General features: G+C 40.6%; 2 protein-coding genes across 2 annotated transcripts; both read left to right on the top strand.

Moving 5' to 3' along the window:
- The first annotated feature begins 2,843 nt into the window (after positions 1 to 2,843).
- On the top strand, positions 2,844 to 14,815 carry LOC127619656 (proteoglycan 4-like). Its single transcript, XM_052092616.1, has 8 exons — positions 2,844 to 3,392; positions 10,347 to 10,550; positions 10,756 to 10,893; positions 11,128 to 11,364; positions 11,836 to 11,940; positions 12,023 to 12,137; positions 12,222 to 12,310; positions 12,521 to 14,815. The coding sequence occupies exons 1-8, from the start codon at positions 3,204 to 3,206 to the stop codon at positions 14,813 to 14,815; spliced, it is 3,372 nt and encodes a 1,123-aa protein (XP_051948576.1). The 5' UTR covers positions 2,844 to 3,203.
- LOC127619563 (eukaryotic translation initiation factor 4 gamma 3-like) lies at positions 3,889 to 4,950 on the top strand. The gene is made up of 2 exons (XM_052092429.1): positions 3,889 to 4,210; positions 4,445 to 4,950. Exons 1-2 carry the CDS (start codon positions 4,085 to 4,087, stop codon positions 4,736 to 4,738), a joined length of 420 nt encoding a protein of 139 aa, XP_051948389.1. The 5' UTR covers positions 3,889 to 4,084; the 3' UTR covers positions 4,739 to 4,950.
- Positions 14,816 to 16,962: the final 2,147 nt, after the last annotated feature.

Genomic DNA, 16,962 nt, shown 5'->3' with positions numbered 1-16,962 from the left:
AGCGTGAGCCAGAGAGTTCAGTGCAGCCCTTACCATTGAGCCTTTTTGCTTCAGGTCAGCCTGAAGAGGCTCCGATAGAGATGGTAGAATTCTCAGGCCCCTCAGCTGAGTCTGAGCCTGCACCAGAGCCAGAGAGCTCAGAGCCGCTCTCAGCTCTGAGCCTGTATGTGTCTCCAGCCCAGCCCGTGAAGGCAGCAGTAGAGGCAGAACACTTCTCTGGCCCCTTACCTGAGCCCGAGCCCTCAGGTCCAAGCATGTCCACTTCCCCTGCCCAGCCTGAGATGACAGCAGTAGAGGCAGCAGAACCTACAAGCCCCTCTGTGCAGATCACACCACCATCTGCAGAGAGCAATAGGAAATATGATAGAGATTTCCTCTTGAGTTTACAGTTCATGCCTCAATGTCTGCAGAAGCCAGAGGGTCTTCCAAATTATCCTATTATTTTGGACAAGGTCAGTAATTCTTACAGAGTAATGCTCCAACATATCAAATATTTCCTATACATTTTTCCTTTAAAGTGGGAGACCTAATAGGTATCTGCTTCATTGATTGACTGTTTTACAGGCGAATGAATGTCAACTGCCCATGTGTCCGGTGGATTGGCCAACTAAGTCAAGAGGCCAAAAATCTGGCTGTAAGAAAAGGCGTCAAGCACCTGGATGCAAAAGAATCAGTGTGCAGCTGGACTGTGATGTGGAGCTAAATAGATCTGCAAATGCATGGAAGCCTGGTCTGAAGTTGGCCGTTGAGGATCCAGAGGCCCAGAAAACTGAGGTGTGTTCCTTCTCTCTGTCTTGAACCAAATACACATTTCAACCAACTTTTGGATAGATAGATAGATAGATAGATAGATAGATAGATAGATAGATAGATAGATAGATAGATAGATAGATAGATAGATAGATAGATAGATAGATAGATAGATAGATAGATAGATAGATAGATAGATAGATAGATAGATAGATGGATGGATGGATGGATAGATAGATGGATGTCATACTTTTTACTCCTGTGAATATTCTCAGAAGTTTATTTTTGAAAGCCAATTTCTATATAGGCTCATACCTTAAAGTCTTGGCTACAAGAAGTTATGGAACATTTTCACAGCTATTGTCCAGCAAAAATGATACAGGTCACTGAATACATGTTGACCCAATAGCAGAGCAAGTTGTCAAAGTTGGATCCTGCCTTTACAGTAAATCGTACATTACAGGCTTTTCAGCAAAACACAAGCAATAAAACACACTGTAACAAATTGCTGTAGTTTTACAATAATATCCAGTGTTCTATAAATTGCAGTCTGTTATTGTATTTTGCTATGAATTCTGGTAGTTGTTGTCCAGTCTTGAAAGTTAATTGTAGAATTTATGGCAAAGTCTTAGAAAAGTAACTGTTTATTTGAAAACAAAATTGTAACACCAGCACTGAACTAGAGATTCTTCTGATTAAATGTTGGGGTAGCACAGAACTACTGTATTTAATGTTATGTATTGACAATAATTGTTTCTTGTTTGAATTCATCATTATGGTGATTAGTGTTCCCCTAGTTTGGGACTTTAGACCTTCTTTAAAAAACTTCCTCCAAGCCATTACCAAATGTTTAAAATAAAAATGTTTGATAGCTCTATTGCATAATGGAGAATATAGTAGATTTGAAGTTTGACTTTAAACCAATTTAACACCCAATTAGCTGTTAAAAGTGACAAAAAAACAAAACAAACAAAAGCAACATCATAGATAAAGCCTATAAGTTGTAAATAAAAGGTCAACAGTATAATTTATTTATGCAGCAATGCATGCTGGTATTCATTGGTTTATATTTGTAATTCTACAGCACAATACTGTTAAATCACAGCAATACTGTACAATCACAGTTAATCTTGTTACTTCTGTCGTATATATCTACTGTAATTTTACAGTACCAGTCTGTGTTTTTACAGAACGATTGTAATATATGATTTACAGTCCTTTTGTTTGTTATAATATCTTACTACCAGAGTTGCAGTAATTTCACAGTAATTTTACAGAACATTTTTAATAGTGCAGTCATTATAAACAAAACAATGAAACAAACAAAAACTTCAAAGATAAGCTAAAAAAAAAAATCAAACTGTTGTTTTGACAAAACAGATTTTTTTAAAGAATAAATTCCATAAATTGACAGCACGACCCGATCAGATATACATTTAAAAAAAGAAAAAATATGCAAGTGTGGTTTTATTGTGTTCAGTTGTTTACCAAAGTGCTATTACAAAAATAAAATGACTGTGGAATTTTTATTTTAGAGGATCAATTCACCAATAACATAATTTATTCATAAATTATTCTGAATCAAGGCAGTTTCGAACTAGGTGTTTGATACCACTGTTAAAGAAAACACACATTTGTGTTTGTATGCATGTGTGTGTGTGTTTAAAATGGTTGAGTAATACTAAACAGGAAGCAGTCATATATGCTTTTAATTTATCACTTTATGAGTGAATGATTCTTGTCTCATAGATTACCGTCAAAGATCCCAAGCAGGGCGGGAAAGACATTATGGAGGCCATATTTTCAGGGACCTGGAAATTAAGCCCACCTGAACCACTGCAGCCAGAAGTCTCCTTCGGCCTGCAAACGGATCCCAGTGTGGGAGCCTCCATGCCTGCCTCAGCAGTTGAGGCAGAAGAACCCTCTGGCCCCTCGGCTGAGCGTGTGCCAGAGAGTTCAGTGCAGCCTTTACCATTGAGCCTTTTTACTTCAGGTCAGCCTGAAGAGGCTCCGATAGAGGTGGTAGAATTCTCAGAGAGCTCAGAGCCGCTCTCAGCTCTGAGCCTGTATGTGTCTCCAGCCCAGCCCGAGAAGGCAGCGGTAGAGGCAGCACACATCTCTGGCCACTTACCTGAGCCCGAGCCTGAGATGACAGCAGTAGAGGCAGCAGAACCCACAAGCCCCTCTGTGCAGATCACACCACCATCTGCAGAGAGCAAGAGGAAATATGATAGAGATTTCCTCTTGAGTTTACAGTTCATGCCTCAATGTCTGCAGAAGCCAGAGGGTCTTCCAAATTATCCTATTATTTTGGACAAGGTCAGTCATTCTTACAGAGTAATGCTCCAACATATCAAATATTTCCTTGAAAATGTTTCATTTAAAGTGGGAGACCTAATAGGTATCTGCTTCATTGATTGACTGCTTTACAGGCGAATGAATGTCAACTGCCCATGTGTCCAGTGGATTGGCCAACAAAGTCCAGAGGCCAAAAATCTGGCTGTAAGAAAAGGCGTCAAGCACCTGGATGCAAAAGAATCAGTGTGCAGCTGGACTGTGATGTGGAGCTAAATAGATCTGCAAATGCTTGGAAGCCTGGTCTGAAGTTGGCCGTTGAGGATCCAGAGGCCCAGAAAACTGAGGTGTGTTCCTTCTCTCTGTCTTGAGCCAAATACACATTTCAACCAACTTTTGGATAGATAGATAGATAGATAGATAGATAGATAGATAGATAGATAGATAGATAGATAGATAGATAGATAGATAGATAGACAGACAGATAGACAGATAGATAGATAGATAGATAGATAGATAGATAGATAGATAGATAGATAGATAGATAGATAGATAGATAGATAGAGTGAGAGTGAGAGAGAGAGAGAGAGTGTGAGACATTGATTTTGTTTTATGTAGGAACTCCTGCGTAAGTTCCGGAGCCTCCTCAACAAAATGACTCCAGAAAAATTTGACCAGCTGATGATGAAGCTGACTGACCTCCATCCATCCATCGACACAGAGGAGCGACTGACGAGTGTCACAGAGCTGGTGTTTGAAAAATCCATCAGCGAACCCAGCTTCTCTGGCACATACGCCAGTATGTGTCTCTCTCTGGCCCCGGTGAGTCAAACATTTACCTAATATTGGGTCTACAAATCCACACTTATGGTATAGAAGTTCAATGGGTCAGTGGGCTTCTAAATCAATGAATGAAAAGTTATCTAGAATTGATTTTATTTCCAAAATACTAAATGTGTTTAGCTCAGAACACAGCATGAACATTTCACATACTAATGTCAGTTGTTTTTGCATACTGTGTTTGTAGTGGAAAACACAAATGACTGGTCAACCAAAGATGAAGGTCAGTTTCAAGGCCCTGCTGGTTTGTTGTTGTTGGAAGGAGTTTTTGTATAATGACAAGCCCTTGGCCCTGAAACAAAAAGAAATGGAGGCAGCTTCATCAGTAAGTGCTAAACATTTAAAGTACCTTTAAAAATGTTCTTAATAAAAAAAGACATTGTATTTTGTTTCTAATGTTATTATTCTTAATCATCTTAACTGTATCATCAATAATTATAGACATCTAAAACTCAATTAGAAATATTATCTTTCTCTTAAGAGGTATTAACAATGACACAAACTATGTTTTACAATATTAGCAAATTAATAAAATACATAACTAAACTTTCTGTCTAAGGCTGGTGAACAGGAAAGGCTGAAGGAAGAGTTAAAAGAGGCAAAGAACAAGGCCCACAGACGCTCAATGGGAACCATCTGCTTCATGGGTGAGCTGTTTAAACAGGGGATGCTTACAGAGGATAATATGCATGAGTGTATATTGAAGTTGGTCAAACAGCATGACGAGGGGTCACTTGAACAACTCTGTAAGCTGCTCAGCTCTGTGGGCCAAGACCTGGATGCTGAAAAAGCAAAGGTGAGTCCAGGATCAGTCCAGGGTATATGTGGATTAAACTTGACCATGTATTTTTAGGGAAGTGCCAGGCAGACATCAGTAACTCTGTGTCAGCAGACAGTGTTGGGATCTGAAATGTAATATGGTACTGATTACAAATTCCACAACTAAAACTGTAATCAGTTATGTAATTTTTATGTCACACTGTTTAGGTAATCTAATTTATTATTTTTGGATTACTTTTTGCCTGTTTTGATGAAAATCTAATGTTAAGTATATTAATTGTACCAAGTTACATGGCTGTAGTAAACTTAAAATCAAACAACAATTTGTAATATTTTTACGCACATGTAATGTAATATAATTAAAAGTATTTGATTTATGTAGTTTGATTAAATAATTTAGATTACTTGATGGTCTGTTGACATGTCATTGTCCCATTTGAAGCTTGTGAATCTTGAGGAATGTTCTGTTGTTTTTTCACTTTCAGTCAAAAATGGATGGATACTTCAGCCAGTTGGAGCAAATGGTCGTGGAGCGAAAAACAACATCACGCATTCGCTTCATGATCCATGACATTATTGACCTGCGACTGGTAAGTTTGTGAGTGTTTCCAATAGTGAAGGTGTGTGGAACTCAAGGAAGCAATTGTTAGTTTTGTTCTCCCCTTCTCTCAGAACAACTGGGTGTCTCGGAGATGTGCTCTGGGTCCCAGGACTCTTCAGCAGGTCCATGAGGAGGCCAAAAAGGAAGAGCAGGTGGAAAAGAAGGCCCTTCATAGGATGAGAAAAGGTTAGAGGAAGAATTCTGCTTTTGTCAGATCTTCCTTATCAATCTGTACCTCAATGATAGCAATGTTCTTTCTTCATGTTCCAGTGGTGCAGAGAGAGGAGACCTGGAGCTCTGTGTATTCATTGGACAACAACAGGACCACAGTGGTCAATGATGTTCCCAGGACTTCCAAGGTAGAGTCCAGTAGTCATATCTGAAACCATGAAATGTCCTGCATATCTGTGGTTGTGTTTTAGAAATTAGATTATTTTCACTTATCTATTGTGTCTTTGAGTGCAAAGATGTTGCATTTTGTTTTCATGTAATGTATCACTTTATCTTAAACATATTTAAGGAAGCTCTGCAAGTGACACCTTACATGTCATTAATTATGTACTTTGCAGATTGCTAGCTTATGCAGCTCAGAGGCAGCAGGCCTCTCTCTTGAACCCTCAACACTGAAACCAGAGAACTCAGAGGAGCTCTCCACATCAAAACATGAGGGAAGACCACAACCAAAGGGCTCCAAACAGCCTTCTACACCACAGCCAGAGGGCTTAGAGGGCACACCACAACAGGAGGGTTCAGAGGAGCCCTCCGAACAAGAATCAGAGGAGGCTTCCACACCAGCATCAGAGGAGCCCTCCACACCACAACCAGAGGAGCCCTCCGCACCAGAACCAGAGGAACCCTCCACACAGCAACCAGAGGAGCCCTCCACACAAGAACTAGAGAAGCCCTATGTACTACAACCAGAGGAGCTCAGCGAGAAGGCAGCAGTAGAGGCAGAACACCTCTCTGGACCCTTACCTGAGCCCTCAGGTTTAAGCATGTCCAATTCCCCTGCCCAGCCTGAGATGACAGCAGTAGAGTCAGCAGAACCTACAAGCCCCTCTGTGCCGATCACACCACCATCTGCAGAGAGCAAGAGGAAATATGATAGAGATTTCCTCTTGAGTTTACAGTTCATGCCTCAATGTCTGCAGAAGCCAGAGGGTCTTCCAAATTATCCTATTATTTTGGACAAGGTCAGTCATTCTTACAGAGTAATGCTCCAACATATCAAATTTTTCCTTGAAAATGTTTCATTTAAAGTGGGAGACCTAATAGGTATCTGCTTCATTGATTGACTGCTTTACAGGCAAATGAACTTCAACTGCCCATGTGTCCAGCTAAGTCCAGAGGCAAGAAATCTGGCTGTAAGAAAAGGCGTCAAGCACCTGGATGCAAAATAATCAGTGTGCAGCTGGACTGTGATGTGGAGCTAAACAGATCTGCAAATGCATGGAAGCCTGGTCTGAAGTTGGCCGTTGAGGATCCAGAGGCCCAGAAAACTGAGGTGTGTTCCTTCTCTCTGTCTTGAGCCAAATACACATTTCAACCTGGATAGATAGATAGATAGATAGATAGATAGATAGATAGATAGATAGATAGATAGATAGATAGATAGATAGATAGATAGATAGATAGATAGATAGATAGATAGATAGATAGATAGATAGAGTGTGTGAGTGAGTGACTGATTGATTGATTCAGTGATTGATTGATGGATTGATTGATTGATTCATTAATTGAATCATTGATTGATTCAGTGATTCAGTGATTTTGTTTTATGTAGGAACTCCTGCGTAAGTTCCGGAGCCTCCTCAACAAAATGACTCCAGAAAAATTTGACCAGCTGATGATGAAGCTGACTGACCTCCATCCATCCATCGACACAGAGGAGCGACTGACGAGTGTCACAGAGCTGGTGTTTGAAAAATCCATCAGCGAACCCAGCTTCTCTGGCACATACGCCAGTATGTGTCTCTCTCTGGCCCCGGTGAGTCAAACGTTTACCTAATATTGGGTCTACAAATCCACACTTATGGTATAGAAGTTCAATGGGTCAGTGGGCTTCTAAATCAATGAATGAAAAGTTATCTAGAATTGATTTTATTTCCAAAATACTAAATGTGTTTACCTCAGAACACAGCATGAACATTTCACATACTAATGTCAGTTGTTTTTGCATACTGTGTTTGTAGTTGAAAACACAAATGACTGGTCAACCAAAGATGAAGGTCAGTTTCAAGGCCCTGCTGGTTCATTATTGTTGGAAGGAGTTTTTGTATAATGACAAGCCCTTGGCCCTGAAACAAAAAGAAATGGAGGCAGCTTCATCAGTAAGTGCTAAACATTTAAAGTACCTTTAAAAATGTTCTTAATAAAAAAAGACATTGTATTTTGTTTCTAATGTTACTATTCTTAATAATCTTAACTGTATCATCAATAATTATAGACATCTAAAACTCAATTAGAAATATTATCTTTCTATTAAGAGGTATTAACAATGACACAAACTATGTTTTACAAAATGTGCAAATTAATAAAATACATAACTAAACTTTCTGTCTAAGGCTGGTGAACAGGAAAGGTTGAAGGAAGAGTTAAAAGAGGCAAAGAACAAGGCCCACAGACGCTCAATGGGAACCATCTGCTTCATGGGTGAGCTGTTTAAACAGGGGATGCTTACAGAGGATAATATGCATGAGTGCATATTGAAGTTGGTCAAACAGCATGACGAGGGGTCACTTGAACAACTCTGTAAGCTGCTCAGCTCTGTGGGCCAAGACCTGGATGCTGAAAAAGCAAAGGTGAGTCCAGGATCAGTCCAGGGTATATGTGGATTAAACTTGACCATGTATTTTTAGGGAAGTGCCAGGCAGACATCAGTAACTCTGTGTCAGCAGACAGTGTTGGGATCTGAAATGTAATATGGTACTGATTACAAATTCCACAACTAAAACTGTAATCAGTTATGTAATATTTTATGTCACACTGTTTAGGTAATCTAATTTATTATTTTTGGATTACTTTTTGCCTGTTTTGATGAAAATCTAATTTTAAGTGTATTAATTGTACCAAATTACATGGCTGTAGTAAACTTAAAATCAAACAACAATTTGTAATACTTGTACGCACATGTAATGTAATATAATTAAAAATATTTGATTTATGTAGTTTGATTAATTAATTTATATTATTTGATGGTCTGTTGACATATCATTGTCCTATTTGAAACTTGTGAATCTTGAGGAATGTTCTGTTGTTTTTTCACTTTCAGTCAAAAATGGATGGATACTTCAGCCAGTTGGAGCAAATGGTCGTGGAGCGAAAAACAACATCACGCATTCGCTTCATGATCCATGACATTATTGACCTGCGACTGGTAAGTTTGTGAGTGTTTCCAATAGTGAAGGTGTGTGGAACTCAAGGAAGCAATTGTTAGTTTTGTTCTCCCCTTCTCTCAGAACAACTGGGTGTCTCGGAGAAGTGCTCTGGGTCCCAGGACTCTTCAGCAGGTCCATGAGGAGGCCAAAGAGCAAGAGCAGGTGGAAAAGAAGGCCCTTCATAGGATGAGAAAAGGTTAGAGGAAGAATTCTGCTTTTGTCAGATCTTCCTTATCAATCTGTACCTCAATGATAGCAATGTTCTTTCTTCATGTTCCAGTGGTGCAGAGAGAGGAGGCCTGGAGCTCTGTGTATTCGTTGGACAACAACAGGACCACAGTGGTCAATGATGTTCCCAGGACTTCCAAGGTAGAGTCAAGTAGTCATATCTGAAACCATGAAATGTCCTACATATCTGTGGTTGTGTTTTAGAAATTAGATTATTTTCACTTATCTTTTGTGTCTTTGAATGCAAAGATGTTTCATTTTGTTTTCATGTAATGTATCACTTTATCTTAAACATATTTAAGGAAGCTCTGCAAGTGACACCTTACATGTCATGAATTATGTACTTTGCAGATTGCTAGCTTATGCAGCTCAGAGGCAGCAGGCCTCTCTCCTGAACCCTCAACACTGAAACCAGAGAACTCAGAGGAGCTCTCCACATCAAAACATGAGGGAAGACCACAACCAAAGGGCTCCAAACAGCCTTCTACACCACAGCCAGAGGGCTTAGAGGGCAAACCACAACAGGAGGGTTCAGAGGAGCCCTCAGAACAAGAATCAGAGGAGGCTTCCACACCAGCAACAGAGGAGCCCTCCACACCACAACCAGAGGAGCCCTCTGCACCAGAACCAGAGGAACCCTCCACACAGCAACCAGAGGAGACCTCCACACAAGAACTAGAGAAGCCCTCCGTACTACAACCAGAGAAGCTCAGTGAGAATGCAGCGGTAGAGGCAGAACACCTCTCTGGACCCTTACCTGAGCCCTCAGGTTTAAGCATGTCCAATTCCCCTGCCCAGCCTGAGATGACAGCAGTAGAGGCAGCAGAACCTACAAGCCCCTCTGTGCCGATCACACCACCATCTGCAGAGAGCAAGAGGAAATATGATAGAGATTTCCTCTTGAGTTTACAGTTCATGCCTCAATGTCTGCAGAAGCCAGAGGGTCTTCCAAATTATCCTATTATTTTGGACAAGGTCAGTCATTCTTACAGAGTAATGCTCCAACATATCAAATATTTCCTTGAAAATGTTTCATTTAAAGTGGGAGACCTAATAGGTATCCTCTTCATTGATTGACTGCTTTACAGGCAAATGAACTTCAACTGCCCATGTGTCCAGCTAAGTCCAGAGGCAAGAAATCTGGCTGTAAGAAAAGGCGTCAAGCACCTGGATGCAAAAGAATCAGTGTGCAGCTGGACTGTGATGTTGAGCTAAATAGATCTGCAAATGCATGGAAGCCTGGTCTGAAGTTGGCCGTTGAGGATCCAGAGGCCCAGAAAACTGAGGTGTGTTCCTTCTCTCTGGCTTGAGCCAAATACATATTTCAACCAACTTTTGGATAGATAGATAGATAGAGAGAGAGAGAGAGAGAGAGAGAGAGTGTGTGTGTGAGTGAGTGACTGATTGATTGATTGATTCAGTGATTGATTGATGGATTGATTCATTCAGTGATTCAGTGCTTTTGTTTTATGTAGGAACTCCTGCGTAAGTTCCGGAGCCTCCTCAACAAAATGACTCCAGAAAAATTTGACCAGCTGATGATGAAGCTGACTGACCTCCATCCATCCATCGACACAGAGGAGCGACTGACGAGTGTCACAGAGCTGGTGTTTGAAAAATCCATCAGTGAACCAAGCTTTTCTGGCACATACGCCAGTATGTGTCTCTCTCTGGCCCCGGTGAGTCAAACGTTTACCTAATATTGGGTCTACAAATCCACACTTATGATATAGAAGTTCAATGGGTCAGTGGGCTTCTAAATCAATGAATGAAAAGTTATCTAGAATTGATTTTATTTCCAAAATACTAAATGTGTTTAGCTAAGAACACAGCATGAACATTTCACATACTAATGTCAGTTGTTTTTGCATAATGTGTTTGTAGTGGAAAACACAAATGACTGGTCAACCAAAGATGAAGGTCAGTTTCAAGGCCCTGCTGGTTCGTTATTGTTGGAAGGAGTTTTTGTATAATGACAAGCCCTTGGCCCTGAAACAAAAAGAAATAGAGGCAGCTTCATCAGTAAGTGCTAAACATTTAAAGTACCTTTAAAAATGTTATTAATAAAAAAAGACATTTTATTTTGTTTCTAATGTTACTATTCTTAATAATCTTAACTGTATCATCAATAATTATAGACATCTAAAACTCAATTAGAAATATTATCTTTCTCTGAAGAGGTACTAACAATGACACAAACTATGTTTTACAAAATGTGGAAATTAATAAAATACATAACTAAACTTTCTGTCTAAGGCTGGTGAACAGGAAAGTCTGAAGGAAGAGTTAAAAGAGGCAAAGAACAAGGCCCACAGACGCTCAATGGGAACCATCTGCTTCATGGGTGAGCTGTTTAAACAAGGGATGCTTACAGAGGACAATATGCATGAGTGCATATTGAAGTTGGTCAAACAGCATGACGAGGGGTCACTTGAACAACTCTGTAAGCTGCTCAGTTCTGTGGGCCAAGACCTGGATGCTGAAAAAGCAAAGGTGAGTCCAGGATCAGTCCAGGGTATACGTGGATTAAACTTGACCATGTATTTTTAGGGAAGTGCCAGGCAGACATCAGTAACTCTGTGTCAGCAGACAGTGTTGGGTTCTGAAATGTAATATGGTACTGATTACAAATTCCACAACTAAAACTGTAATCAGTTATGTAATTTTTTATGTCACACTGTTTAGGTAATCTAATTTATTATTTTTGGATTACTTTTTGCGCATTTTGATGAAAATCTAATGTTAAGTATATTAATTGTACCAAGTTACATGGCTGTAGTAAACTTAAAATCAAACAACAATTTGTATTATTTGTAGGCACATGTAATGTAATATAATTAAAAGTATTTGATTTATGTAGTCTGATTAAATAATTTAGATCACTTGATGGTCTGTTGACATATCATTGTCCCATTTGAAACTTGTGAATCTTGAGGAATGTTCTGTTGTTTTTTTCACTTTCAGTCAAAAATGGATGGATACTTCAGCCAGTTGGAGCAAATGGTCGTGGAGCGTAAAACAACATCACGCATACGCTTCATGATCCATGACATTATTGACCTGCGACTGGTAAGTTTGTGAGTGTTTCCAATAGTGAAGGTGTGTGGAACTCAAGGAAGCAATTGTTAGTTTTGTTCTCCCCTTCTCTCAGAACAACTGGGTGTCTCAGAGAAGTGCTCTGGGTCCCAGGACTGTTCAGCAGGTCCATGAGGAGGTCAAAAAGGAAGAGCATGTGGAAAAGAAGGCCCTTCATAGGATGAGAAAAGGTTAGAGGAAGAATTCTGCTTTTGTCAGATCTTCCTTATCAATCTGTACCTCATTGATAGCATTGTTCTTTCTTCATGTTCCAGTGGTGCAGAGAGAGGAGTCCTGGAGCTCTGTGTATTCGTTGGACAACAACAGGACCACAGTGGTCAATGATGTTCCCAGGACTTCCAAGGTAGAGTCCAGTAGTCATATCTGAAACCATGAAATGTCCTGCATATCTGTGGTTGTGTTTTAGAAATTAGATTATTTTCACTTATCTATTGTGTCTTTGAGTGCAAAGATGTTGCAATTTGTTTTCATGTAATGTATCACTTTATCTTAAACATATTTAAGGAAGCTCTGCAAGTGACACCTTACATGTCATGAATTATGTACTTTGCAGATTGCTACTTTTTTGAGCTCAGAGGCAGAAGGCCTCTCTCCTGAACCCTCATCACTGAAACCAGAGAACTCAGAGGAGCTCTCCGAACAAGAAACAGAGGAGCCTTCCACACCAGCAACAGAGGAGCCCTCCATACCACAACCAAAAGAGCCCTCCACACCACAGCCAGAGGTGCCCTCCACACCACAACCAGAGGAGCCCTCCACATCACAACCAGAAGAGCCCTCCACACCACAGTCAGAGGTGCCCTCCACACCACAACCAGAGGAGCCCTCCACACCACAACCAGAGGAGCCCTCCACACAAGAACTAGAGGAGCTCTCCACACCACAATCAGAGGAGCCCTCCGCACAACAACCAGAAGAGCCCTCCGCACCACAATCAGAGAAGCCCTCCATACCAGCACTAGAGGAGCCCTCCGCACCAGAACCAGAGGACCCCTCCATACCAGCACCAGAGGAGCCCATCAAACAAACACTAGAGGAGCCCTCTGTACCAGTACTAGAAGAGCCCTCTGTACTACAACCAGAGGAGCCCTCTGTACCACAAACAGAGGAGCCCTCCACACAAGAACTAGAGGAGCCCTCCGCACCACAACCAGAGGAGCCCTCCATACCAGCACCAGAGGAGCTCTCTGCATCAGAACCAGGGGAGCCCTCCACACAAGAACTAGAGAAGCCCTCTGTATCAGCAGTAGAAGAGCCCTCCATACTACAACCAGAGGAGCTCTCTGGACCACAACCAGAGGAGCCCTCCACACAAGAACTAGAGGAGCCAACTGTACCAGCACTAGAAGATCCCTCTGTACTACAACCAGAGGAGTCCTCTGTACCACAAACAGAGGAGCGCTCTGTACCACAAACAGAGGAGCCCTCTGTACCACAAACAGAGGAGTCCTCCACACAAGAACTAGAGCAGCCCTCCATACCAGTACCAGATTGTTCCTCCATACCACAACCAGAGGAGCCCTCTACACAAGAACTAGAGGAGCCCTCTGTACCACAACCAGAGGATCCCTCCGCACCACAACCAGAGGAGCCCTCCATACCAGAACCAGAGGAGCCCTCCGCACCACAACCAGAGGGGCCCTCCACACAAGAACTAGAGAAGCCCTCTGTATTAGCACTAGAAGAGCCCTCTGTACTACAACCAGAGGAGCTCTCTGTACCACAACCAGAGGAGCCCTTCACACAAGAACTAGAGGAGCCCTCCATACCAGCACTAGAAGATCCCTCTGTACTACAACCAGAGGAGCCCTCTGTACCACAAACAGAAGAGCCCTCCACACAAGAACTAGAGCACCCCTCCACAACACAACCAGAGGAGCCCTCCACACAAGAACTAGGGAAGCCCTCCATACCAGTACCAGATTGTCCCTCCATACCACAACCAGAGGAGCCCTCTACACAAGAACTAGAGGAGCCCTCTGTACCACAACCAGAGGATCCCTCCGCACCACAACCAGAGGAGCCCTCCATACCAGAACCAGAGGAGCCCTCCGCACCACAACCAGAGGGGCCCTCCACACAAGAACTAGAGAAGCCCTCTGTATTAGCACTAGAAGAGCCCTCTGTACTACAACCAGAGGAGCTCTCTGTACCACAACCAGAGGAGCCCTCCACACAAGAACTAGAGGAGCCCTCCATACCAGCACTAGAAGATCCCTCTGTACTACAAACAGAGGAGCCCTCTGTACCACAAACAGAGGAGCCCTCCACACAAGAACTAGAGCAGCCCTCCACAACACAACCAGAGGAGTCCTCCACACAAGAACTAGGGAAGCCCTCCATACCACAACCAGAGGATCCCTCCACACCACAACCAGAGGAGCCCTCTATACCAGAACCAGAGGAGCCCTCCGCACCACAACCAGAGGAGCCCTCCATACCAGCACCAGAGGAGCCCACCGCACCAGAACCAGAGAAGCCCTCGGCACCAGAACCAGAGGAGTCCTCTGTACTAGCACCAGAGGAGCCCTATGTACCAGCACCAAAGGAGCCCTTAACAGCTCAGTCAAATGAGCCCTGCACACCAGAACTAGAGGGCTCAGAAGAACGGGTAGAACAACCATCAATACCCTTATCTGAGCCCTCAACAAAAGCACCAGAGGTCTCAGAGCTTGCTAAGAGTTTTTCCACATCATCCACCCAGACTGAAGGAAACTATGAGGAAGAAGAAAATGGGAGGAGCTGTAACTGTAGGAATAGGAAGTGGAATTGTGTAATAGACCAGCTTACAGTGGGGGTGGTGATAATCAAAGCCATTTCCTTTATTTTAAAGGCAATATTTTTTTAGAGAACATTTAATGGTGCATTGTATAAAAAATTATAATTTGTGGTGCAAATAAAAAAAAGAAAATGTAAAAGAAAAATGTATTCTTTATTTATCCATCAGTGACAATACACATTAATACACATCAATACACATCACACTGTGATATACTACTGTATCTTCCCTAAAGGCAAGTGTTGGTCATCACAGTTGACTCTTGGTAAAACATTAAATGTTCTATTACAATATACCATATTTTACATCAGTTTACTACATATTTTCATAAAATCTCTCCAGATCAGGATGTAGGTATTACACAGATATGATGGGTTCATTTAGATGTCAAACAGTACTGCAGAATCACTCTGCAAGATTTGCACTGTAAGTTATTTATTTTCAAATAAAGCAGCTACCCAATCCCTGGTGCTAAAACATCAAAAGTAAACACACCTGACAAATCGCAGAAACCACCAAAACAGTATTAGACATTAAACACTTTCAGTAATGTCAACATTAAAAAATAAAAACTGCTTCCATGACACAATGCACCCTGGGTAACCCCAGCCATGTATATTATATAGTATAGTAGATAGTAAATAATATAATGTACTATAAAATACACTATGTAAAGGTAGTATGGGACATGTTATTAATTGTGGGGTTTAACTCAAGTATCCATATCAGACACATATTAGACAAACTTTCTCTTAAAAATATACAATACTTTTTAAAAAAGCATTAGTTTTCAAATCCGTAATGATATTTTCAGTGAAGTAGTCATATTTACACAACATTTGCTTAAAGCACTACTAAGGGTTGTTTCTGCCGAGACAGAAACATTGTTGATAGTTTGAACAGACTGAGACAAACCAAATCTCAGATGATGAAGAGAGAACAGATTGTTGGCTTAAACAGACTCCACCTGCCTTCGAAAAAATATTAACCGAACACAACATCACTTACCATTGTATACGTGGCTACAGTGAGAACTTATGTTCGCAAGCTTCTTCCATAATCACCTTTTATCTTTCCATTAATACAAAGATACAGCTTTAGAATACAATGTGTTGTTTACTACCATATTATTGATCATAACTCAATCATTGGCCATTTTACAAGTGAATTTGTCAATCATTTGGAGATTTATTATGAGGGCTGTTTAAGGACCCGTCAATGTACACCTGCGTCAGACATGCTTGTGTAGCGTCATTAACATAACATTTTTAGGTCACTGTGTCAAGTTAAATATAGTTTAATACTTAGAAAACATCTTGAGATCTCTTAGTTTGGATTTACGCTCCATCAAGTGTTTTGAATGCAAGAACGTAATGCATGTTTGCGTTGTGCTGTCTGCTGAAGGGTTATTTTGTTCACTGTATAAACTGTGCGTTGCTCATACAGCTGAAGTTTCACATACTGCCCTCTGGAGTAAAGAGGTGGTACTACAAGCTTGCATTTCTCAGGACTCTTCCTTATTATGGTCTGGGGGCATTGCGATTAACACAAAAAAACACTTTATTTTTTAATAAATTTAATCGCACTGAATTAACGTGTTAAATCGACAGCCCAACATGAAATACTTTTGCAAAGTTGACATGTATTATGGGGTGACATGCTCTACTCCATCTAAAACGATTTTAAACAGCATTTTGCTATTTTAAATATTATTTTGGAGATTTTATGTCAATTACATGGAATATTGATACTTTTAAAAAAATAATTTTGTGCACTGCAGGACTATGAACAAGTGAAATCAATAATTAATTCAAATGTTGACAATCTAAATAGAAATGGTGTCCAGTTACAGGAAATATAGATTAACAATCGTACAGTATATATATATATATATATATATATATATATATATATATATATATATATATATTGACTGCAAATCTTGAATTATCTGGCAACAACTCAAATGTAAAGGTAAAGTCCTTATTCATAGTTAACACTCTGAATGTGATCATCCTTTTCTAAATTAATTTTGAGTCTGTTTTGGGGGATATCTTTGTAGGTTATATAGTATAAAATGTAAGGCTAGCCTTTTCATCTTAATTTGAAAAACAAAACTAAAAAAAAAATAAACTCAATTTTAAGAATTTCCTTCAGTTTTGTAAATTAGTCAAAATAATTCTTCAGAAATTGTGCTGTAAGGTTAGACCAAAACA

This window comes from Xyrauchen texanus, chromosome 26, assembly GCF_025860055.1.
Source record: "Xyrauchen texanus isolate HMW12.3.18 chromosome 26, RBS_HiC_50CHRs, whole genome shotgun sequence".
Lineage (NCBI taxonomy): Eukaryota > Metazoa > Chordata > Actinopteri > Cypriniformes > Catostomidae > Xyrauchen > Xyrauchen texanus.
Note: the sequence above shows the minus strand (reverse complement) of the source record. Positions and strands in the feature narration are given on the sequence as shown.